Source organism: Mus pahari, chromosome 5 (assembly GCF_900095145.1).
Source record: "Mus pahari chromosome 5, PAHARI_EIJ_v1.1, whole genome shotgun sequence".
NCBI classification, from domain to species: domain Eukaryota; kingdom Metazoa; phylum Chordata; class Mammalia; order Rodentia; family Muridae; genus Mus; species Mus pahari.
Genome location: NC_034594.1, coordinates 152,162,186 through 152,181,037, shown reverse-complemented (window position 1 = coordinate 152,181,037; position 18,852 = coordinate 152,162,186). Strand labels below are relative to the sequence as shown.

At 37.3% G+C, this 18,852-nt stretch overlaps 1 protein-coding gene across 14 annotated transcripts in view; it reads right to left on the bottom strand.

Annotated features, from left to right (window-relative positions):
* Positions 1 to 18,852, bottom strand: part of Cdc42bpa (CDC42 binding protein kinase alpha) — a 201,522-nt gene that overhangs the window by 156,486 nt on the left and 26,184 nt on the right. For all 14 annotated transcript variants that reach the window (XM_029538840.1, XM_029538845.1, XM_029538841.1 and 11 more), the window contains one exon: positions 5,677 to 5,768. In XM_029538840.1, the coding sequence (XP_029394700.1) occupies positions 5,677 to 5,768 (92 nt within the window). The remainder of the gene's footprint in view (positions 1 to 5,676; positions 5,769 to 18,852) is intronic.

Sequence of the window (18,852 nt, the reverse complement as noted above, 5' to 3'; positions counted from 1 at the left end):
GCAAGATTTTGCTGAAAGGACCCTGATATAGCTGTCTCTTGTGAGGCTATGCCAGTGCCTGGCAAACACAGAAGTGGATGCTCACAGTCAGCTATCGGATGGAACACAGGGCCCCCAATAGAGGAGCTAGACAAAGTACCCAAGGAGCTGAAGGGGGCTGCAACCCTATAGGTGGAAAAACAATAGGAACTAACCAAGCACCCCCAGAGCTCATGTCTCTAGCTGCATATGTAGCAGAAGATGGTCTAGTCAGCCATCATTGGAAAGAGAGGCCCCTTGGTCTTGCAAACTTTATATTCCCCAGTACAGGGGAACACCAGGACCACAAGGGGAGTGGGTGGGTAGGGGAGCGGGGGGGGGGGGATATAGGGAACTTTGGGGATAGCATTTAAAATGTAAATGAAGTAAATACCTAATAAAAATAGAAAAAATGGATTCAACTCTCATTGAGTAATGATTAAATTTTTAAAACCTCAAAAACTAGTATTAGAACACATTCCTTAATCAAACAGGCAACATCTACCAAAGCACCTATAGTTAACATCTTATTTAACAGTGAATACTAAACCCTTAAATCCTTAAAATTCCTTAGTCCTAAATCCAAGGGAAAAAAAGCCTTTTCCCTAAATTCCAATGGAGGGTAAGCATGTCCACCTCACATGTTCAACTCTGTATTAGTCACCTAAGCAGGCGACATAAAAGAAATGGAATGTACAGTCTATAAAGTGAAAAAAGAAACTGTCCTTCTCAAATGACCAAAATATGTCATCAAGAAATAGAAGTCAGTTATAAAAATCAGTTGTACCTACATATCAGAAACATAATGCTTAATATAAAATTTGTATAGTCATTTGCCATTAAATCAAAAAGCATCAATACTTGGGAATAAATTTAACAAAACTACGAATAATACCTATAACCTAAAACTTAAAAAAAAAAAATCAGACCTTAAAAAATGAAGAGAGGGCTGAGAAAAGGACTAAATGGGTGAAGTTCTAACTAACCATGCAAGTATGAGGACCAGAGTTCAAATCCCTAGGGCCCAGGTAAAGCTGAGCTAGGTAGCAATCTGTAATCCCAGTTCTCCTACAACCAGATGGGAGGTGACAACAAGAGTCCCCAGAAGCTTACAGGCCAGCCGGCCTGAGTACACAGAGGTGAACAAAGAGACCTGGTCTCAAACAAGGAGGAAGGTAAGGTTCAACACGAGACCTCACACACATACCCCGCTAATCATTAATTTAATTACTGAACTTTATTTCAATACAAGATCTACCAGGACAGGAAAAGCCAAAGCACTTCTTATGCACATATACTGTAGGGCCAACAAATCATTTACATCCAGAAGATACCAATAACATTCAACTCCTACCTCCGAAATCCCAAAATGTTCACTTGTTCAAAGAATATCCACATGATATGAAGCAAGATGAAAAATTACTAACCTTTAAGACTTAACAGGCAATGTAAAATGGAGTCAGGATGACCACTAAACACCAACCAAAAGTGGCTTAGGTTAGGAAACTCAGACTACTGTTACAAGGAGTGCGAGTATGACTCTGCACTTAAATTATTTGACACTGTCTACTAAAGCTAACTATGCCTACCTCAGAATGCAGGGTCTGCTCCTAAGTTTATATCAAAAATAAATAAATGTTTATACCTCACCTATGATGTAAATAAGAATGTTTCTGATGGCAGTATACTGAACAGCCAGAAAAAAGACAAGCAACTTAGCACTCAACAATGATATTATAAGTAAAAAGCACATGGTATACTCATATAAAGAAATAAATTCAGTGAGCTAGTGGAGAACTAGGACATGGAACCAGGGTGACAGCTCAGTGGGTAAAAGCACTTGCTGCCAAGTTCAATTTCCAGAAGGCCCATGGTAGAAAAGAGATGGTGCCCATTAGTTGCCTCCTGGCCTCCACACGCATGCCATGGCACATCCACACACATGCATGCACAAGCACAGAGAGAGCAGAGACAGATACAAATAAATAGATAATAAAACTTAAAGAACAGGAGAAAAGAAAAACAAGGGTGTGTCATATAAGTATAGTGTAGAGAACAGAAGCTAGAAACAATAATATATAGTAAACTGTAGAGAGAATCCTTGTATTACATGGAAGCATCACCTATCAATAGAAAAGCTGCTGGCCTAGGTGGTGGGAGTTCCAGAAGGGAGAGAGTCGGACTTGGGAAGAAACTGACTGATGGAGACACACATGTGAAACTGGGAAGAGGTAACCAGCCATGTGGCACTCACAGACTAGAATAAATGGCTAGTTGGGGAACAAAACCTAGCTTATGGCCTAGGCATTTATTCATGAAATGATTCAGTCTCAGAGTTGTTATTTTGGGAACTTGGGTGTTGGTGAAAAAGCCTGCAGTTAGAGTAAATAATTCTATTAATACAGAACTAAAAATCAAGTTACATAAATCTAGGATAGCAGAGGGCTAACAAGGAACTGGTATTCCACTTAGTAGCAAATACTCTATAAGGTTACAAAAAAACAAACTAAAAAGAATTCAGCAAGGTATTTAATGAAAGTGCCAACAGTTAAAACAATTCCACTAACTCGGACTAATCTTTGTCAAAGGATGTCACAGAGATAAAAAGAACATTCTTTAATGATACAAGAGTTCATCGTTAGGAAAACAAAAGGACTCTGTATATGTTATCAACAAAAACTGAAAAAAATTAAAATTTCTAGAAAGTAATAGATCAGGAAAAAAAAAAAGAAAGTGCCAAGAAAATACTGAAAGAAAAAAAGAAACAAAAAAACAACCCATTTCTCAAGAAATGGCAGCTCAATAGAAAACAAAAAATTAAAATGGAAATTTTAAGTAGCGAAATTAATGAATTTGAGCTAACTAATAAATTCCAATCATACAAATATGCTATCTAAGCTCTGATCACATTACAAGTCAATGGCAGAATACAACCAGGAAATCTTTGAGACACTTAGAAACTGTGATGAACTGTTAAACTCACAGATACAAAACAAACGGAAATGTAAAATCACGCTGAACTTAGGATGCAACAATCAAACAACAATGAATGCACAGCCTCTCAGAATTCACTGCTCCAGATGATACAGCTTGCAGGAAAGCAGCCCAAATGCACATCTTAAAAGAAGAACTAAAATTAAAAAATTTAAATAATCTACTTCATTAAATTAGAAGAATAAATAGCAAGTTAATACCACAGAAAACAAAATATTAAACAGCAGGAATTAATCTACAACAGCAAAACTGAAGAGACTAGAAGTTAACTAATTAAAAAGCAAAGAAAACTGACAATTCCCTGTTGGGGTCTCCCACCTCCACTAACCACTCTCCCTCTAAACATTATATTGCGCCCCCTACAGGAGTACAGAATTGCTACTGAGAAGACCTCCCCAGATCTCCCAGAATGCAGTGTCATCAGACCGCCCTATGTCGTCACCGCCCACTAACACTCGGACCCGCCTACCGGATACACATCTCCGCTCATGATTGGACCACGCGGCAAAGAGAGTTTTTCTTTTCTTTTTTTTTTTTTAAGATTTATTTATTTATTATATGGAAGTACACTGTAGCTGTATTCAGACACTTCAGAAGAGGGAGTCAGATCTCATTACGGATGGTTGTGAGCCACCATGTGGTTGCTGGGATTTGAACTCCGGACCTTTGGAAGAACAATCGGGTGCTCTTACCCACTGAGCCATCTCACCAGCTCGAGAGAGTTTTTCAAAGGGACTCAAGGGCAGGCTGAAAACCTTCCTTGTACTTAAGAAAGTCCGATTAATAAAAATCATGCTCTGATCAGCGGACCGACAGGGCATTCATTTTCCTTTCGCAGCCTATCCTCTTTCAGGATGTTTAAGCTCTTCAGTATGAACCCAGTCCAAAGCGTTTCTGCCCATACAGAAACGCACAATTCCCTAGTAAGATGAATTTAAAAATAAGGTTAACCAATGGTCAAATGAATCAGTAAGTGATCAATACAATATTAAGTTCTAAAAGTTATATGAGGTGTATAAATACAACAAAACTGACACATAATTTTTTTCAAAATCCATTGTAAAATTTAAATATACTATCTCAGTAATAGACTCTAGGCTCAGGTTTCACCTGTGAAACAACAGAAGCATATAAGGAAAGATGGTAACCATTTCAGAAGCTTGCAGAATATAGTAAAACATTTAGGGAACACTCCTCTCATGGGACCAGCAGAGACAAGCCACCCAAAAATCTGATGAAGGTATTGGAAGAAAATTACAGGCCAAGTTCTGTACCAAAAATAGGTTTAAAAAACAGCTGGGCAGTGATGGCTCACACCTTTAATTCCAGCGCTTGGGAGACAGAGACAGACAGATCTCTGAGTTTGAAGCCAGCCTCCTCTACAGAGAGTTCCAGCACAGCCAGAGCTACACAGAGAAACCCTGTCTCAAAAAAAAAAAAAAAATCCCAAAATAAAAAAGTAAAAAAAAATTAAACACAAATATTCTTTAAAACATACCAAATCCACTGATGCATAAAAAGAATAATACACAACCAAGATGGAATCCTTTTTAAATCCACAGAACTCAAGGTTAACAAGTCGAAGGGCCCAAGTGAGGATGCCTCAATCCCACTTAGGAGGGAGAAGAAAGCAATCACAAGGGGGTGGGGGTGGGGGGGAACCTGGGTGCCCTGAGGGCAAGCAGAATGAATGTAAACAGGCAACCTCAGGAGGTGGGAGGTGGGAGGACCAGAGACCTGGGAGGTGAGAGAAGATTAGGACTCAAACGGAGGGACCTTAGATGAAATGCCCAAGAGTGGGGAAAGGGCTTGTAGAGTCCATCTGCAGTAGAAAGACAGGGCATCAGGTGGAGAGATAGGGTTGCCATCCCACAGTCAAAAACTCTGACCCAGGATTGTTCCTGTCTAAAAGAACTACAGGGACAAAAATTTAGAAGGAACCGAGAGAAAGGAAGCCCAAATTGGAATCCAGATCAAGGGGAGGCTCCAAGGCCTGACACCATTGCTGATTTGTACTTTCAACAATTAGAAAGTGAAATGTAAGCCATTTTCATTAAAATAACCTCAAGAACACCATGCATGTAGTAAACCTGCAGAAAGATGTAAAATCCTCTATAACTAAGAAAAAAAAGCTACAAACATACAAAACTTAAATAAAAGGAATACTATATCATGTCCATGGATTAGCTGACTCCTGTCTTAGAATTTCAAGTAGTTATAATCTTATCTCCAGTTCAATGGAATCCTAGCTCAAATTTCTGATTTCTGTTTCTCTCTTTCTCTCTAGCATTTTTCTCTCTCCATCTGTGTGTGTGTGTGTTTGTGTGTATGCGTGCATGTATGTAAATGAGATTCTGAAGTGGTATGAAAACACAGGGAGAGGCAAGTGCAGAAACAGAAGACTCACTACCAGGCACACCAAGGTTCTTAGGAGATGAAGTAGCATGAGACAGTATGAATTTGACACAAGAAGGGAACCAGATAGAAACAAAATTCAGTACATATTAATAAGTGAATCATCATAGAAAATTCCATGTAAAATGCTTCATTCACAACTTTAATCTATTTTCTGGTCAGGCATATCAACTGTAACAGTAAGCAAATTATCTCTCACCATTATATAAAACGCCTTCGAAAACAATTAACACAGAAAATATCTCTTACCTCCCCAAAAGCTCCTCGACCAATCACCTTTAATATTTCAAAGTCTTCTCTATGTAATCGCATTTGCTTCACTTTAGAAGTAAATGGTTTAGCTGCAACGAAAGAGCAATATCAGTTACTTTCTTAATGAAATGTAATACAAATTACATGTGCAACAGATGCGTATTTCTTTTTGGTTTGGGGGTGGGTTTTTTGGGTTTTGGTTTTGTTTGTTTGTTTGTTTCTTGGTTTGTTTGGTTGGTCTGGTTTTCGAGACAGGGTTTCTCGGTAACAGCCTTGGCTGTCCTGGAACTCTCTCTGCAGATTAGGCTGCTGCTGGCTTCAAATGCAGCTGCCTCTGCCTTCCTAGTGCTAGGATTAAAGTCATCATCGCCCAGCAGATGAGTATTTCTTAAACAATAAATACTCAAAGTATAATTAAAAACTAAATCAAACACCTTTAAAATCAAATCAAACTATCGAAATATGAATTAATACCTATAAAAAGGCAATGTTTCCTTTATTTACATAAATTACATTTTTTGACTTTTTGTTTGTTTGTTTGAGATAGAGTCTTAGGGCATGTAGCCCATACTGACCTGCAACTGTGTAACCCAGACAAATCTGTTATTGTCCTGCCTCTACCTTTAAGAGTTTTAGGAGTTCTGGGATTATAGACACGCACCATCATTCAATAATATTCTCTCTCTCTCTCTCTCTCTCTCTCTCTCTCTCTCTCTCTCTCTCTCTCTTTCTCTGTGTGTGTGTGTGTGTGTGTAGGTGAAAGGAAAACTTTGGGTATCATGAATGAACTGAATAAATAAGTAATAAATTGAACGTCCTGAGAAAATGGTAATGTACATACTTATTTATATTAATATTATATGCTTGCACAAAGTCTGTATACGTGTCAGATTCCTATTTCTCATATATAATTCAATGGCATTCGCCATCCTTTTAACCTTTCCTAACACATCATTTTAACAACCATGTGCTCACCAGAATCAAATTTTAGTTATTCTGGTTTAAAAAATAGTTTATTTCAATAATGCCAGTTCACACAGAAAGGAGGGACAAAATGGAAAATTAACAGGACTCTATCATTTACTAACTAAATGTGCCAAATTTTTGTTTAAAAGCTAGAAACTTCTAAGTGTTGGCAAGAATATGACTATCAGGCACAGTAATGTGTAACAGAACTGTTCGCTGACACTGAAGTTCTTGTTTTCTTTTTCATGGTCTTAACAGGACATACTACTATTTAGGTAGCCTTCAGAACTTGAAACATTTTTTTTTGTTTTTGTTTTTGTTTTTTTAGATAATCCTATACTTAGCTTTAATGGTTCTTTCAATACACAGCTGAAATTTCTCTGATTTGATTTCATTCAAGTCTTCCTTCTGTGTTCATAAACAAACTGTGTCTGATTATCTTTCCTCTGTACTGTCTACACGTCGTAGCTCAGCACTAACGGGAGGCCAGCTCACCAGGCCTGTGAGTTTTCGTCCTCTAGTGTCCACTGCAGCAGCAGTATTCAGCTTGTTTAAGATCTAAGTGTGAAGGATGTACCAATGAAACCTTTAACACACAACACGGTTGCCATGACTTCGGGCTCTAGTAAAACATGCAGCATATGTGTCTTTTCAGAAGACTCTGATAATTGGTTCATTTCATGTTGCTATATTACTGTCTCATATTTTCTAATTCTACAAATCACAACTATGAAATTAGTATGTAATTTCTTTGAATTATGTATTCTATCAAAATTCAGTATTTTAGGACTCAGGTTACTAATGGCATTCTTTTGTTTTCCAAACTTACCATGTGAGCAGAATGGCTAATCCTTACTGAATGTCTAATACTGGTTTCTAATGGCCTGTTTTCGCTATTGTTCCTCATCATTGCTAAAAGGCTGCATACTCACTAACACTCTTCCAATTACGGAATATGTACTTGATCCTTTCTAAATTTCAGCCAATCTATTCTGTGGATTCTAAATTGATTTTACACGAAATGTCAGTAAAGAAAGAGGCTGGTTGGCATAAACCTACCTACCTCTGAAAAAAATTAAATCATTTTCATATTTAGTTGTAGCCATTAGAGCAAAAACAAAAGTACAACTTACTATAAGAAGATTCTAAACACATATGTACCAGATAACATAACCTCAAATGTGTAAAATTAGAATAATCACATCTTCCTGAAAAGAATCTACTGATACTTCAAACATACTTCAAACAGATTGACAAAACAATATAATTGAGTAAAATACAGAGATAGCACTGTAGCAGCTGGACAGTATTACCTTGAAACACATTTAATTCTACAGATTTTAGTAATATCAAGTCATACAACCACTGCGAATAAAATTCAAAATATCAAAAACATAAAAAACAAATTGTATGTATATCATACAATTAACTGCAAATCAATAAAGCATAAGCAAAAATGCCAGTAAGCTTTGAAATTAAAGGGAAGAAATAAGTAATTAGAATCTAGGCAAAAAAAAAAAAACTATGTTAAAAATTCTGGGAATATGGACTAAGCTAGTGCTAAGTAAACAAACAAACAAACACCAAGTCTCAAATCTTCTGCTTTAAAAGGAGCACTAAAACTGAGTTCAGAAGTACAGAACCAGCCTATACAACACAGTAAGACCCTGTCTATGCCCCATCCCATACCAACAGAAATCATAACAAAGAGAAAGCAAAATGAATGAAATTTCTTAATTTGAAAATAAGCTTATAATAGAAAGACTTGGCACTGGAGAGGTTGCTCCGTGGTTACGAACCAATATTGTTCTTCCATAGGACTCCAATTTGGTTCTCAGTACCAAGCTCACAGCTGTATAACTCCAGCTCCAGGGGTATCTAATGCCTCTCTGGCCTCTGAGGGTACCTGCACTCTCATGTACACACCCACACAACAGACATGCACACAGGCATTCACAAAATAATTTTTAAAATTTAAAGAGCTTAAAAAGACTATTTATTTAAAAAAATGAATTTTACAAAATACCACAGTAAGAAATTGAACAAAATTACAATGCCACTGAGATTAAATTTAGCAATAAGTAACCTATGTTGCTAAATTTACTATGGCAAATTATTCTTACAGAGTAGCTAATTGTTTTTCAAAACTAAAAGTCTAAACTTGTTAATAAATAAATTGAATCAGTATGTTAGTCTTCCACAAAGAAACCACCAATAGTCAATAGCTTTACAAGTTGTAGTTTTAAAAACAAATGCACACATTATGACACACTGGGAAGGCACTGAAATCACTGGCACACAAGTATCTCCCAAAGCAAAGAGAAACTACAGCATCCAAATGAAGCTTTCAACTTAGCACTCTTCCAGAAGACCCACGGGCTTACAGAAATAGCTGTCACTACAACAACACAGTAACAAGTAGTGACTCTGAGCACAGAGCAGTAGGAAGCCATGCCCTATCACATGGAACCTGCCCTGCCCAAGAAAAGTCATCTGATTGGTCACCAGTGAACAACTAGACACATTTACATGGGGATAAGACCACAAAACTTGTGACTTGTGGCAATGACATGTTTCAAACAAGAACACCGACATGAAAGATGAAGCCCATCAAGACACTAAAGAGATACGCAACTACTTGCAAGGAATGATTAGGGCCTGGATTCTCAATTTAAAAATTAAAAATGGAAGTTGCTGTAAGGATATTATTGGGACATTAAATTTCAATATTGGATTTTACAGTAAATACAATTATTATACCAGAGCAAATAAAATGGCTCAGTGGGCAAGGACCCTCTTCACCAACCCTGACAACCAGAGAGTTCAATCCCCAGAAACCACATGATAAGGAGAAAACAGATGCTAACAAGTTGTCCTCTACACACACATACACACACACACACACACACACACACACACTCTCTCTCTCTCTCTCTCTCTCTCTCTCTCTTTCTCTCTCGCTCTCTCTCTCTCTCTCACACACATACACACATACACATACACACATAACTAAAGGTAATTTTAATTTTTTAATTATCTGTTGACAGTTGTACTACAAAGCAACACAAGACAGTATCTGTATCTGAGGAAATATATATCTTGATATCAATAATTATCCTTGGAAGACTCAGCCAGAATAATGTATTCATGTTTGTGTACAAAAAGAACAAAGAACAGCACAAACACAACAAAATATCCAAACACAAAGCAAAACATATGAATCTAGCTATGGAACAGCTATGGAAGTTCACGAAGCTGTTTTTGCAAGTTCTAACCCTCGGTTTTCCTTGTTAAAGCGTCTCCAATTGCTTTACTTGTGCCTATCAGACACATACACACTGCAGGGCTATGTAAGAAGTCATTGTCTGGGCCATTCATTCATAGGGAGACTGTTCACACATACAAAAGAAATGAAGTATCAAGCCTCAGAAAGACATGAGGACTCTGAAATCCCAATGGAGTAATAGCAACTGTGACTGCAACAAAACATTCTGCTCTCAAATCTTCTTCAGTCGAAAATAGTACATAACATGGTAATTTTCAAAATATAGTTCTAAAACAAGATTAAGCATTTATAAAAAGTAAAAAAAAAAAAGCATTTCTAAAAAGTAAAAAGAGAAAAAGTAAAGAAAGTCAAATTATATGAGAAATAAAAACCTGAAATATCAAATAATATCAAAATTCAGACTCAATGCTCATCTACTTACAGACATTACAATCAATGGAGAAAAGTTTCCCCAGGATCAGGAGCATGGTATGGCTGCCTGGCTCTGGCCACTTCTCCTCAGCATGAGCAAGTAGATCAGAAATAAATAAATAAATAAATAAATAAATAATGAAAGTTATCTATATGGAAGAGGGGATATGTTTGCAGGTAGCATGATATTATACATAAAAAACACTAAAGAATATTTGGAGAGATACACTTTGTATATATAAAGGAATTCACAAAGCTATAGGACATAAAAATCAATACACAGAGCCAGCTGTGTTTCATACTTTACATGACCCCATTTTAACAAAATAAACAAGCCTATAAACAAAAAAAGCTAGGTTAGTTGTTGATGTTATTTATATGCCAGCTAATAGACAGAGGATTTTGCTGGGGTGTGGTAAAAATGGCCTAAAATTAAGCTGTAGTGATGACACAACCACAAATAAACCAAACACGGTAAATTGTATACTTTAAGTCAATGTATTTCTGTCAGATGTAAATAATAGCTCATTAAAAACATTAAAAATAAGTTTGTAAAGGCAGGCTGGTGGGACAGGCCTACAATAGCAGCTACACGGAGGGTGAGACTTACAAGTCTAAGCCTGCCTGGGCTAGAGGTGGAGTTCAAGCTAGTCAGGACTACTTAATAAAATCTTGACTCAGAAAATAGAAAGAAATAAAAATTTCCTTTATATTTTCAGTGAATAATTATAAGATATTTTAATTACATTTACAAGGAAATAAAAAAAGTAGCTAAATGGGGCGGTGTATGCCTGTAACTTTAGCATTTGGTAGGCAGAAGTAGGTGTATCACTCTGAATTTGAGGCTAGCCTTGACTATATAAGCTAACCTTTGACTATATCAGAAGAATTTCAGTTAAACCAGGTTTGCATAGTGAGACCCTGTCTTAAAACAAATAAAAATTATAAAGCAGTTAGGAAAAAAATTTAACAAAGGAGGTGAAACCTTTATATACTGGAAGTATAAAATGGTGCTTTAAAAAAAAATTAGATGCAATTTAAATGAACAGAAGGACATTCCATGTTCTAAACTATGAAGATTTACTACTGCTAAGATGACAATGATATCCAAGCGACTGTCTGAGGCAGGACAATCCTTACAAACTGTAATAGAGCTTTCAGTAAAAATAGAAAATATATCCTAAAATTTGTATGAAATCTCAGTGCAGACTGAATAGCCAAAACAATCTGTAAATGAGAGAAACATGTCTCAGATCCGAATTTTAAGACTAACTACAATAATCAAAACAGTACAATTCTGGTATACTGACTTACGGATCAACAGAATAAATCAAAGTATTCAGAAACACACCTATGTGTTCAATTGGTTTCAGAATGGGTGTCAAGACAATCCAACAAGAAAACAAAAGTCAAGACATATGCATATGTGTACACTAGTGACAACAGTAATAAATATTTTTTAAATAATGTGGAGAATGATTAAAGAAGATACTTGCCATCAACCTCTGATCTCCATGTGTACCTGTACACATGCATGCACATGTGTGCAATGCACATATACACACACTTAATGATCTTGGTCCTTACTTTGTATCACACACAAAACTAACCTGAAATTAGTCAAACACCTAAAAGTAAAAGGCACAGAACTAGGTAAGTGGAGAGGTGAAGAGGATCTAAGAGGAGTTGGGGAAAGGGAGGAGTGTGGTCAGAATATACTGAATGAAATAAAATTTTTAATTGAATCAAGAAATTTTTAAGAAGGTGAAGCTATAACAGTCTTAGAAGAAAACACATGAGAAAATCTGTATGGCATCAGATATGGCAATGATTTCTTATACATGAAACAAAATATGCCAACAAAAATTAAAAATAGGGGCTGGAGAGATGGCTCAGTGGTTAAAAGCACTGACTGCTCTTCCAGAGGTCATAAGTTCAATTCCCAGCAACCACATGGTGGCTCACAACCATCTGTAATGGGATACAATACCACCTTTTCTAGTGTGTCTGAAGACAGCTTCAGTGTACTCATATAAATAAAAAAATAAATATTCTTAAAAAAAAAATAAAAAATAGATAACTGCATCTCGTCAAAATGTAAACTTTTATTTAAGACACTATCAGGAGAGAAGAGAAAAGGCCCAAAGAATAACAAAAACATTTGCAAGATATACATCAAATAAAGGATTAATGCTAGAAGATATGAAAACACAATAAAAAAATATCCAATTCAAAACCTGGCAAAGTTTGACTAACACTTCACCAACAAGATATATAAATAGCCAACAAACCAATGCAAAGATCATCACCATCACTAATCATTAGAGAAATGCAAACCTAAGCACAAGGAGTTATCACTGTACACTCTATTTTTTAAATAATTAAATAAAACTAAATCAAAATGACAAATGTTGGCAAGGGTGTGAGAAAATCAGAATGTCTGCACATTGCTTGTAGGGCTACCTAGGGTTCTGCTGCATTGAAAACACAGATGGTTCATCAAAGAAAGCTAAAAATAGGTTCACCATAGGACCCAACAATTCTACTTCTAGATATCCAAAACAACAGAAAGAGGAATTCAAACTATCTGCTCATCAGTGCTCATCATTACATTATTATTCAACAGCCAAAACAATCCAAATATCTATCAACAAATGAATGCATTAAGAAATGTAGAATAATACATACAGTAAAATTATCATCCAACCTTAAAATGAAAGAAAAATCTGATACATACTACAATATAGCTGAATCTTGAAAACATTTTAAATAAAATAAGCCAGATATGCTATGTTGTGTGGTTTAATTTTTATGAACTACTTAGAATAGGAAACTGCATAGAGACTGAAAACGGTTCACCACCAGGAGCAAAGAGCAGGAGAAATACAGTCACCGAGTGACTACTGGATTTCTCTTTGGTATAATGATGCAGTTTTGAAAATAAGATATCAATAATGGTTTTACACTGTCATAAATATAAAGCTTCTGAAATGTACATTTAAAAATAGTGACAGCAGAGCCCAGACACTTGTAATCCCAATATTTACGAAGTAGAAGCAGAAGGACCAGGAACTCAACATCATCCTCAGCTACACAGCAAGCCAAGGCCTGCTTGTGCTACATGAGCCTCTGTCTCCATACACACCACCAACCATTTAAAAGGGGGTGGGGGGCAAATTCCACACTATATACATTTTATAATTTTTAAATTCTTAAGATATCAAAGCCATTGAATTATAAATTTCAAATAAACTAACTAGTTCATCTATAAACCAAACATCAATAAAACTTTTCAAAGACAAAACAGATCAAATGTTTAAAATAAAACTATAAACAAGTCTGATTAGACAAACTGGCATACACAGACGTCTTGGAATTTCTGATACTAAGGAACAAGGACTAACTAAGATCTGTCTATAGATGGTGATATAGTTACCTTGCCATAATAAACTACTCTTAACAATAGGAAGAAAATCAACAAGAACGCAACTGAGAGTTACAAAACCACTGGGCAATCCTATCACAATGTCTAGAGGAATTAGAGACTCACTGTGATATTACAGCCGAGAGTTTTGAAACTCAGTAGTAGAGCTGTAAGACAGACATGTCTATTACCTGAATGTTTCCTATCTCACCACTACATTTGAAAAAACTGATTAGATTCAATTCACTTCTAAAAGTTTGTTAGCAATATTTAACAAAAATGTTTTATACAATTTTTTAAAGATTTTTTTAAATTTTATTTTATTTGTAATTCATTTTTTACACTTCATATTCCATCCCCCACCCTTCCCCACCCACCCTCCAACTGTTCCATAACCCACTCCCGCCCCACCTAAGCTCTAAACTCCCTGGGGCCTCCAGTCTTTTGAGGGTTAGGTGCATCATCTCTGAATGAACACAGACCCGGAAGTCCTCTACTGTATGTATGTTGGGAGCCTCATATCAGCTGATGTATGCTGTCTGTTTGGTGGTCCACTGTTTGAAAGATCTTGGGGGTCCAGATTAAGACTGCTGGTCCTCCTACAGAATTGCCCTTCTCCTTGGCTTCTTTCAGCCTTCCCTAATTCAACAACAGGAGCCAGCTGCTTCTGTCCAGTAGTTGGGTGTAAACAACTGCATCTGACTCTTTCTGCTTGTTGGATCTTTTGGAGGGCAGTCATGATAGATCCCTTTTTGTGAGCATTCCATAGCCTCAGTAATATTTTCAGGCCTTGGGACCTTCCCTTGAGCTGGATCCAACTTTGGGCCTGTTGCTTCTTTTCCCCAGGCTCCTCTCCATTTCCATCCCTGAAATTCTTTCAGAGAGAAACCATTATGGATCAGAGGTGTGACTGTGGGATGGCAACCCCATCCCTTACTTGATGTCCTGTCTTCCTGCAGGTCCTGATAGACTCTATAAGTTCCCTCTCCCTATAAGTCCTGGGAGTCTCTCACCTCCCAGGTCTTTGGTGCATTCTGTGGGGTCCCCCCAACCTCCTATTTCCTGAGGTTGCCTGTTTACATTCTTTCTGCTGTCCCTCATGGGCTTCAGTACTTTTACCCCACCCAATACCAAATCAGGTTCCCCACACATACACTGCCCCCCCAACCCATCCACTTTCCCTCCCAAGTTCCTCCCTCCCTCCCCACTTGTGATTGCTTTCTTCTCTCTCCCAAGTGTGACTGAGGTATCCTCACTTGGGCACTTCAGTTTGTTGAGCCTTTTGAATTCTGTGGACTGTATCTTGTATATTCTGTATGGGCTTTTTCTTCTTTTCTTTTCTATTGTTTTATTTTTTATTTTTATTTTATTTTATTTTATTTGGCTAATATCCACTTATTAATGAGTACATACCATGCATGTCCTTTTGGGTCTGAGTTACCTCACTCAGGATAATATTTTCTAGCTCCATCCATTTGCCTGCAAAAGTCATTCTTAATAGCTGAACAGTATTCCATTGTGTAAATGAACCACATGTTCTGTATCCATTCTTCTGTTGTGGGACATCTAGGTTGTTTCCAGCTTCTGGCTATCACAAATAAGGCTGTTATGAACACTGTGGAACACGTGCTCCTGTAGCATGGTGGGGCATCTTTGGGGTATATTCCCAAGAGTGGTACAGCTGGGTCTTCAGGTAGATCTATTTTCAATTTTCTAAGGAACCTCCAGATTGATTTCCAGAGTGGTTGTGCCAGTCTGCAATCCCACCAGCAATGGAGGAGAGTGTTTCTCTTTCTCCACATCCTCTCCAACATGTGCTGTCACCTGAGGTTTTGATCTTAGCCATTCTGACTGGTATAAGATGGAATCTCAGGGTCATTTTGATTTGCATTTCTCTGATCACTAAGGACTCTGAACATTTCTTTAGGTGTTTCTCAGCCATTTGAGAATGTGAATTCTCAGTTTAGCTCTATACCCATTTTTTGATTGGGCTGTTTGTTTTTTTGGTGATTAACTTCTTGAGTTTTTATATATTTTGGATATTAGCCCTCTATCGGATGTGAGACTAGTGAAGATTTTTGCCCAATCAGTAGGTTGCCGATTTGTCTTATCAACTATATTGTTTGCCTTACAGAAGCTTTCCAGTTTTATGAGGTACCATTTATCAATTCTTGATCTTAGAGCATTAGCCATTGGAGTTCTGTTTAGGAAATTTCCCCCTATGCCAATGAGTTCAAGGCTCTTTCCCACTTTCTCTTCTATTAGATTCAGTGTATCTGGTTTTATGTTGAGGTCCTTGATTCACTTGAACTTGAGCTTTGTACAAGATGACAAATATGGGTCTATTTTCATTCTTCTCCATACAGACAGCAAGTTAGACCAGTACCATTTATTGAAGATGCTTTATTTTTTCCATTGTATATTTTTGGTGTCTTTGTCAAAGATCAAGTAATGGTTAAGTTTGTGGTTTTATTTCTGGGTCTTCAACTCTATTCCATTGATCAACTGTCATCTCTGTACCAATACCATGCAATTTTTAACACTATTGCTCTGTAGTACAGCTTGAGGTCAGGGATGGTGACTACCCCAGCTGTTCTTTTATTGTTAAGAACTGTTTTCACTATTCTGGGTTTTCAGATGAATTTGAGAATTGATCTTTCCATGTCTTTGAAGAATTGTGTTGGGATTTTGATGGGGATTGCATTGAATCTACAGATTGCCTNTGGTAGGATGGCCATTTTTACTATGTTAATTCTCCCAATCTATGAGCATGAGAGATCTCTCCATTTTCTGAGATCTTCTTCGATTTCTTTCTTGAGAGACTTGAAGTTGTTGTCATACAGATCTTTCACTTGTTTGGTTAGAGTTACCCCCAAGATATTTTATACTGTTTGTGGTTATTGTGAAGGGAATTGTTTCCCTAAAAGTTTGTCAGCAATATTTAACAAAAATATACAAATTTTTTTCATACAAAATTTTATACAATTTTTTAAAGTTTATTTTTAAAACTATGAGGATATTTACTAAAAATCTCACTTCAGGAACTCTATGTGATTAGAATGACTGGATATTAGTGACAACTTATAAAAACATACCTTAATGATCATTTAATAAAAAAAAAAAAAAAACTGAAAAAGACTTACTAATCACTACACCATCTAAGGTATTCCCTGGGCTTGTTTTACTGTTAGATTAAGTTACTGTTTTCCTGACTCAATGCTGTATTTGATAACATTTCAGCTAATGATAGCAATACCTTGACTTCTTTGGTGCTGTCAAGTAAGTACCTTCACGTATAGCAAATGCTTTCTGAAAGGCTTTGCATTGCTCCCTCCCCTCTAATTCTCAAGGATGCATCAGGCAGATATAGTGAGGCCCTACTTTACTTGCCAGACTTATGTGAACCAGTGAGAAAGAACTGCCCTAGGCTGGGGAACAAATAATTTAAAACTTAATTCAGATGCCTCCAGGAATTATTAACACACAGTTTAGTGGGCGTTGGAACAAGCTTTCTACATACTAAAGCAGTGGTGCAAAGCAAAGCAAATGCAGAAAGAAAGTCTTGAGAGGCATTCTGACAGCCCCTGCTCTGGCTGGAGTCAGTGTGCTATGTGCATGCAGTACCAGAGTTGTAGGCAATTGTGAGCCACCGTGTAGGTGCTGAGAATTGAACATGGGTCCTCAGGAAAAGTAGTCACTCTTAATCACTAAGCCATGTCTCCAGCATCTCATTTTTTCTCTCTTATCCTTTCTAGTATGTTTTATCTTATAGCTGCTGATGTTGTCAGTGGAGTGCTAAAAATTAAAGATAATGCAAAAAAACAGAAAGAGAATAATCTATGCTAAGGGAAATAAATGATCCTGAAATGTATCACAACCTTGTTATAACTGGCTGCCTTTTCCAGAGGACCTGGGTTTGATTCCAGGCATCCAAACAGTGGCTCACAATCATTTGTTTAAAGAATAATGCTACAAGTTTCTGAGATATTTGGCAACGATGGTACTTAAAACCATTTTGTTCATCTTTCAGAGTAGACACTTAAATTTGTGTGATAAATAACTGAGCTACTGAACAAAGCCTCCAAACAGTCCTTATGCGTGTACAGTTTTGTCAACAGAAGAAACAGATAACAAAGATCAGCACACACACAACAATGCAGCAGGGGAATTCGGAGTGCATAAAGCACAAGCTAGGCAAGCATAAGAATGTAAGCTCCGATCCCCAAAATCCACACAATGCTGTGCGTGGTAGCACTCACTGTCACCTTAGTGCTCCTACAGCAAGATGGGAAACAGAGACAGGAGAATCACCAGCAAGCTAGCCTGGAGTATGCAGCAGCTAACAGAAAGAGACCCTGTCTCAAACAAGATGGTGGGCAAAGACCAGCCCTTGTGGTTGCCCCCCCCCGACCTCCACATGTGCACTGTACATTCACAAATACATCATACCCACAAGATATGCTAAATAAAGTGGACAACCATGAAAATTAAATACACAACGAAATTCCTAAAAGACCAGAGAGAGGAATCCCAATATGGAGGTCAATTTAAGGTGTCAAGTTGACTGGGAGATGCAGAATTAGTAATGCATGTCTCTGAGAGTTTCCTGGAAGACTAGCGTGGGGATGACAAGTCCTGAATGTGGGAAGGCACCATGCAGTTGGCTGGGCACTCAGATAAAAACAAAATATGGGAAAGGGGCAATAGCTACCTTGTAATCTCGTGTATTCTCTTGTGCTGTCTCAGCCTATCGCTCTAACTTTCAGAATAAACTTTTTTTCTGTTGCTGCCACCATTATTCTAGGACATCGTATTTCAGGTCCCTTGATCTTGTATCTGCAATTTAGACAAACCTCACCTCCCACTCTGACACATAGGAACACTCTTGGGCCTTTAGCCTTGACTCAGGACTGTCTCATCAGCATCCTTTATTCTGAAGCTTTGAAGTTCAGAGACAGTAGCATGACTGTTGCCTAAACCATCAAGCCCGCAGGCATCCATCACAGAATTCTTCAGCCTCTACACTATGTGATTACTTGAGCCAACTGAACAAATCCAGACACTGACACAGATAAGACAATAAGAC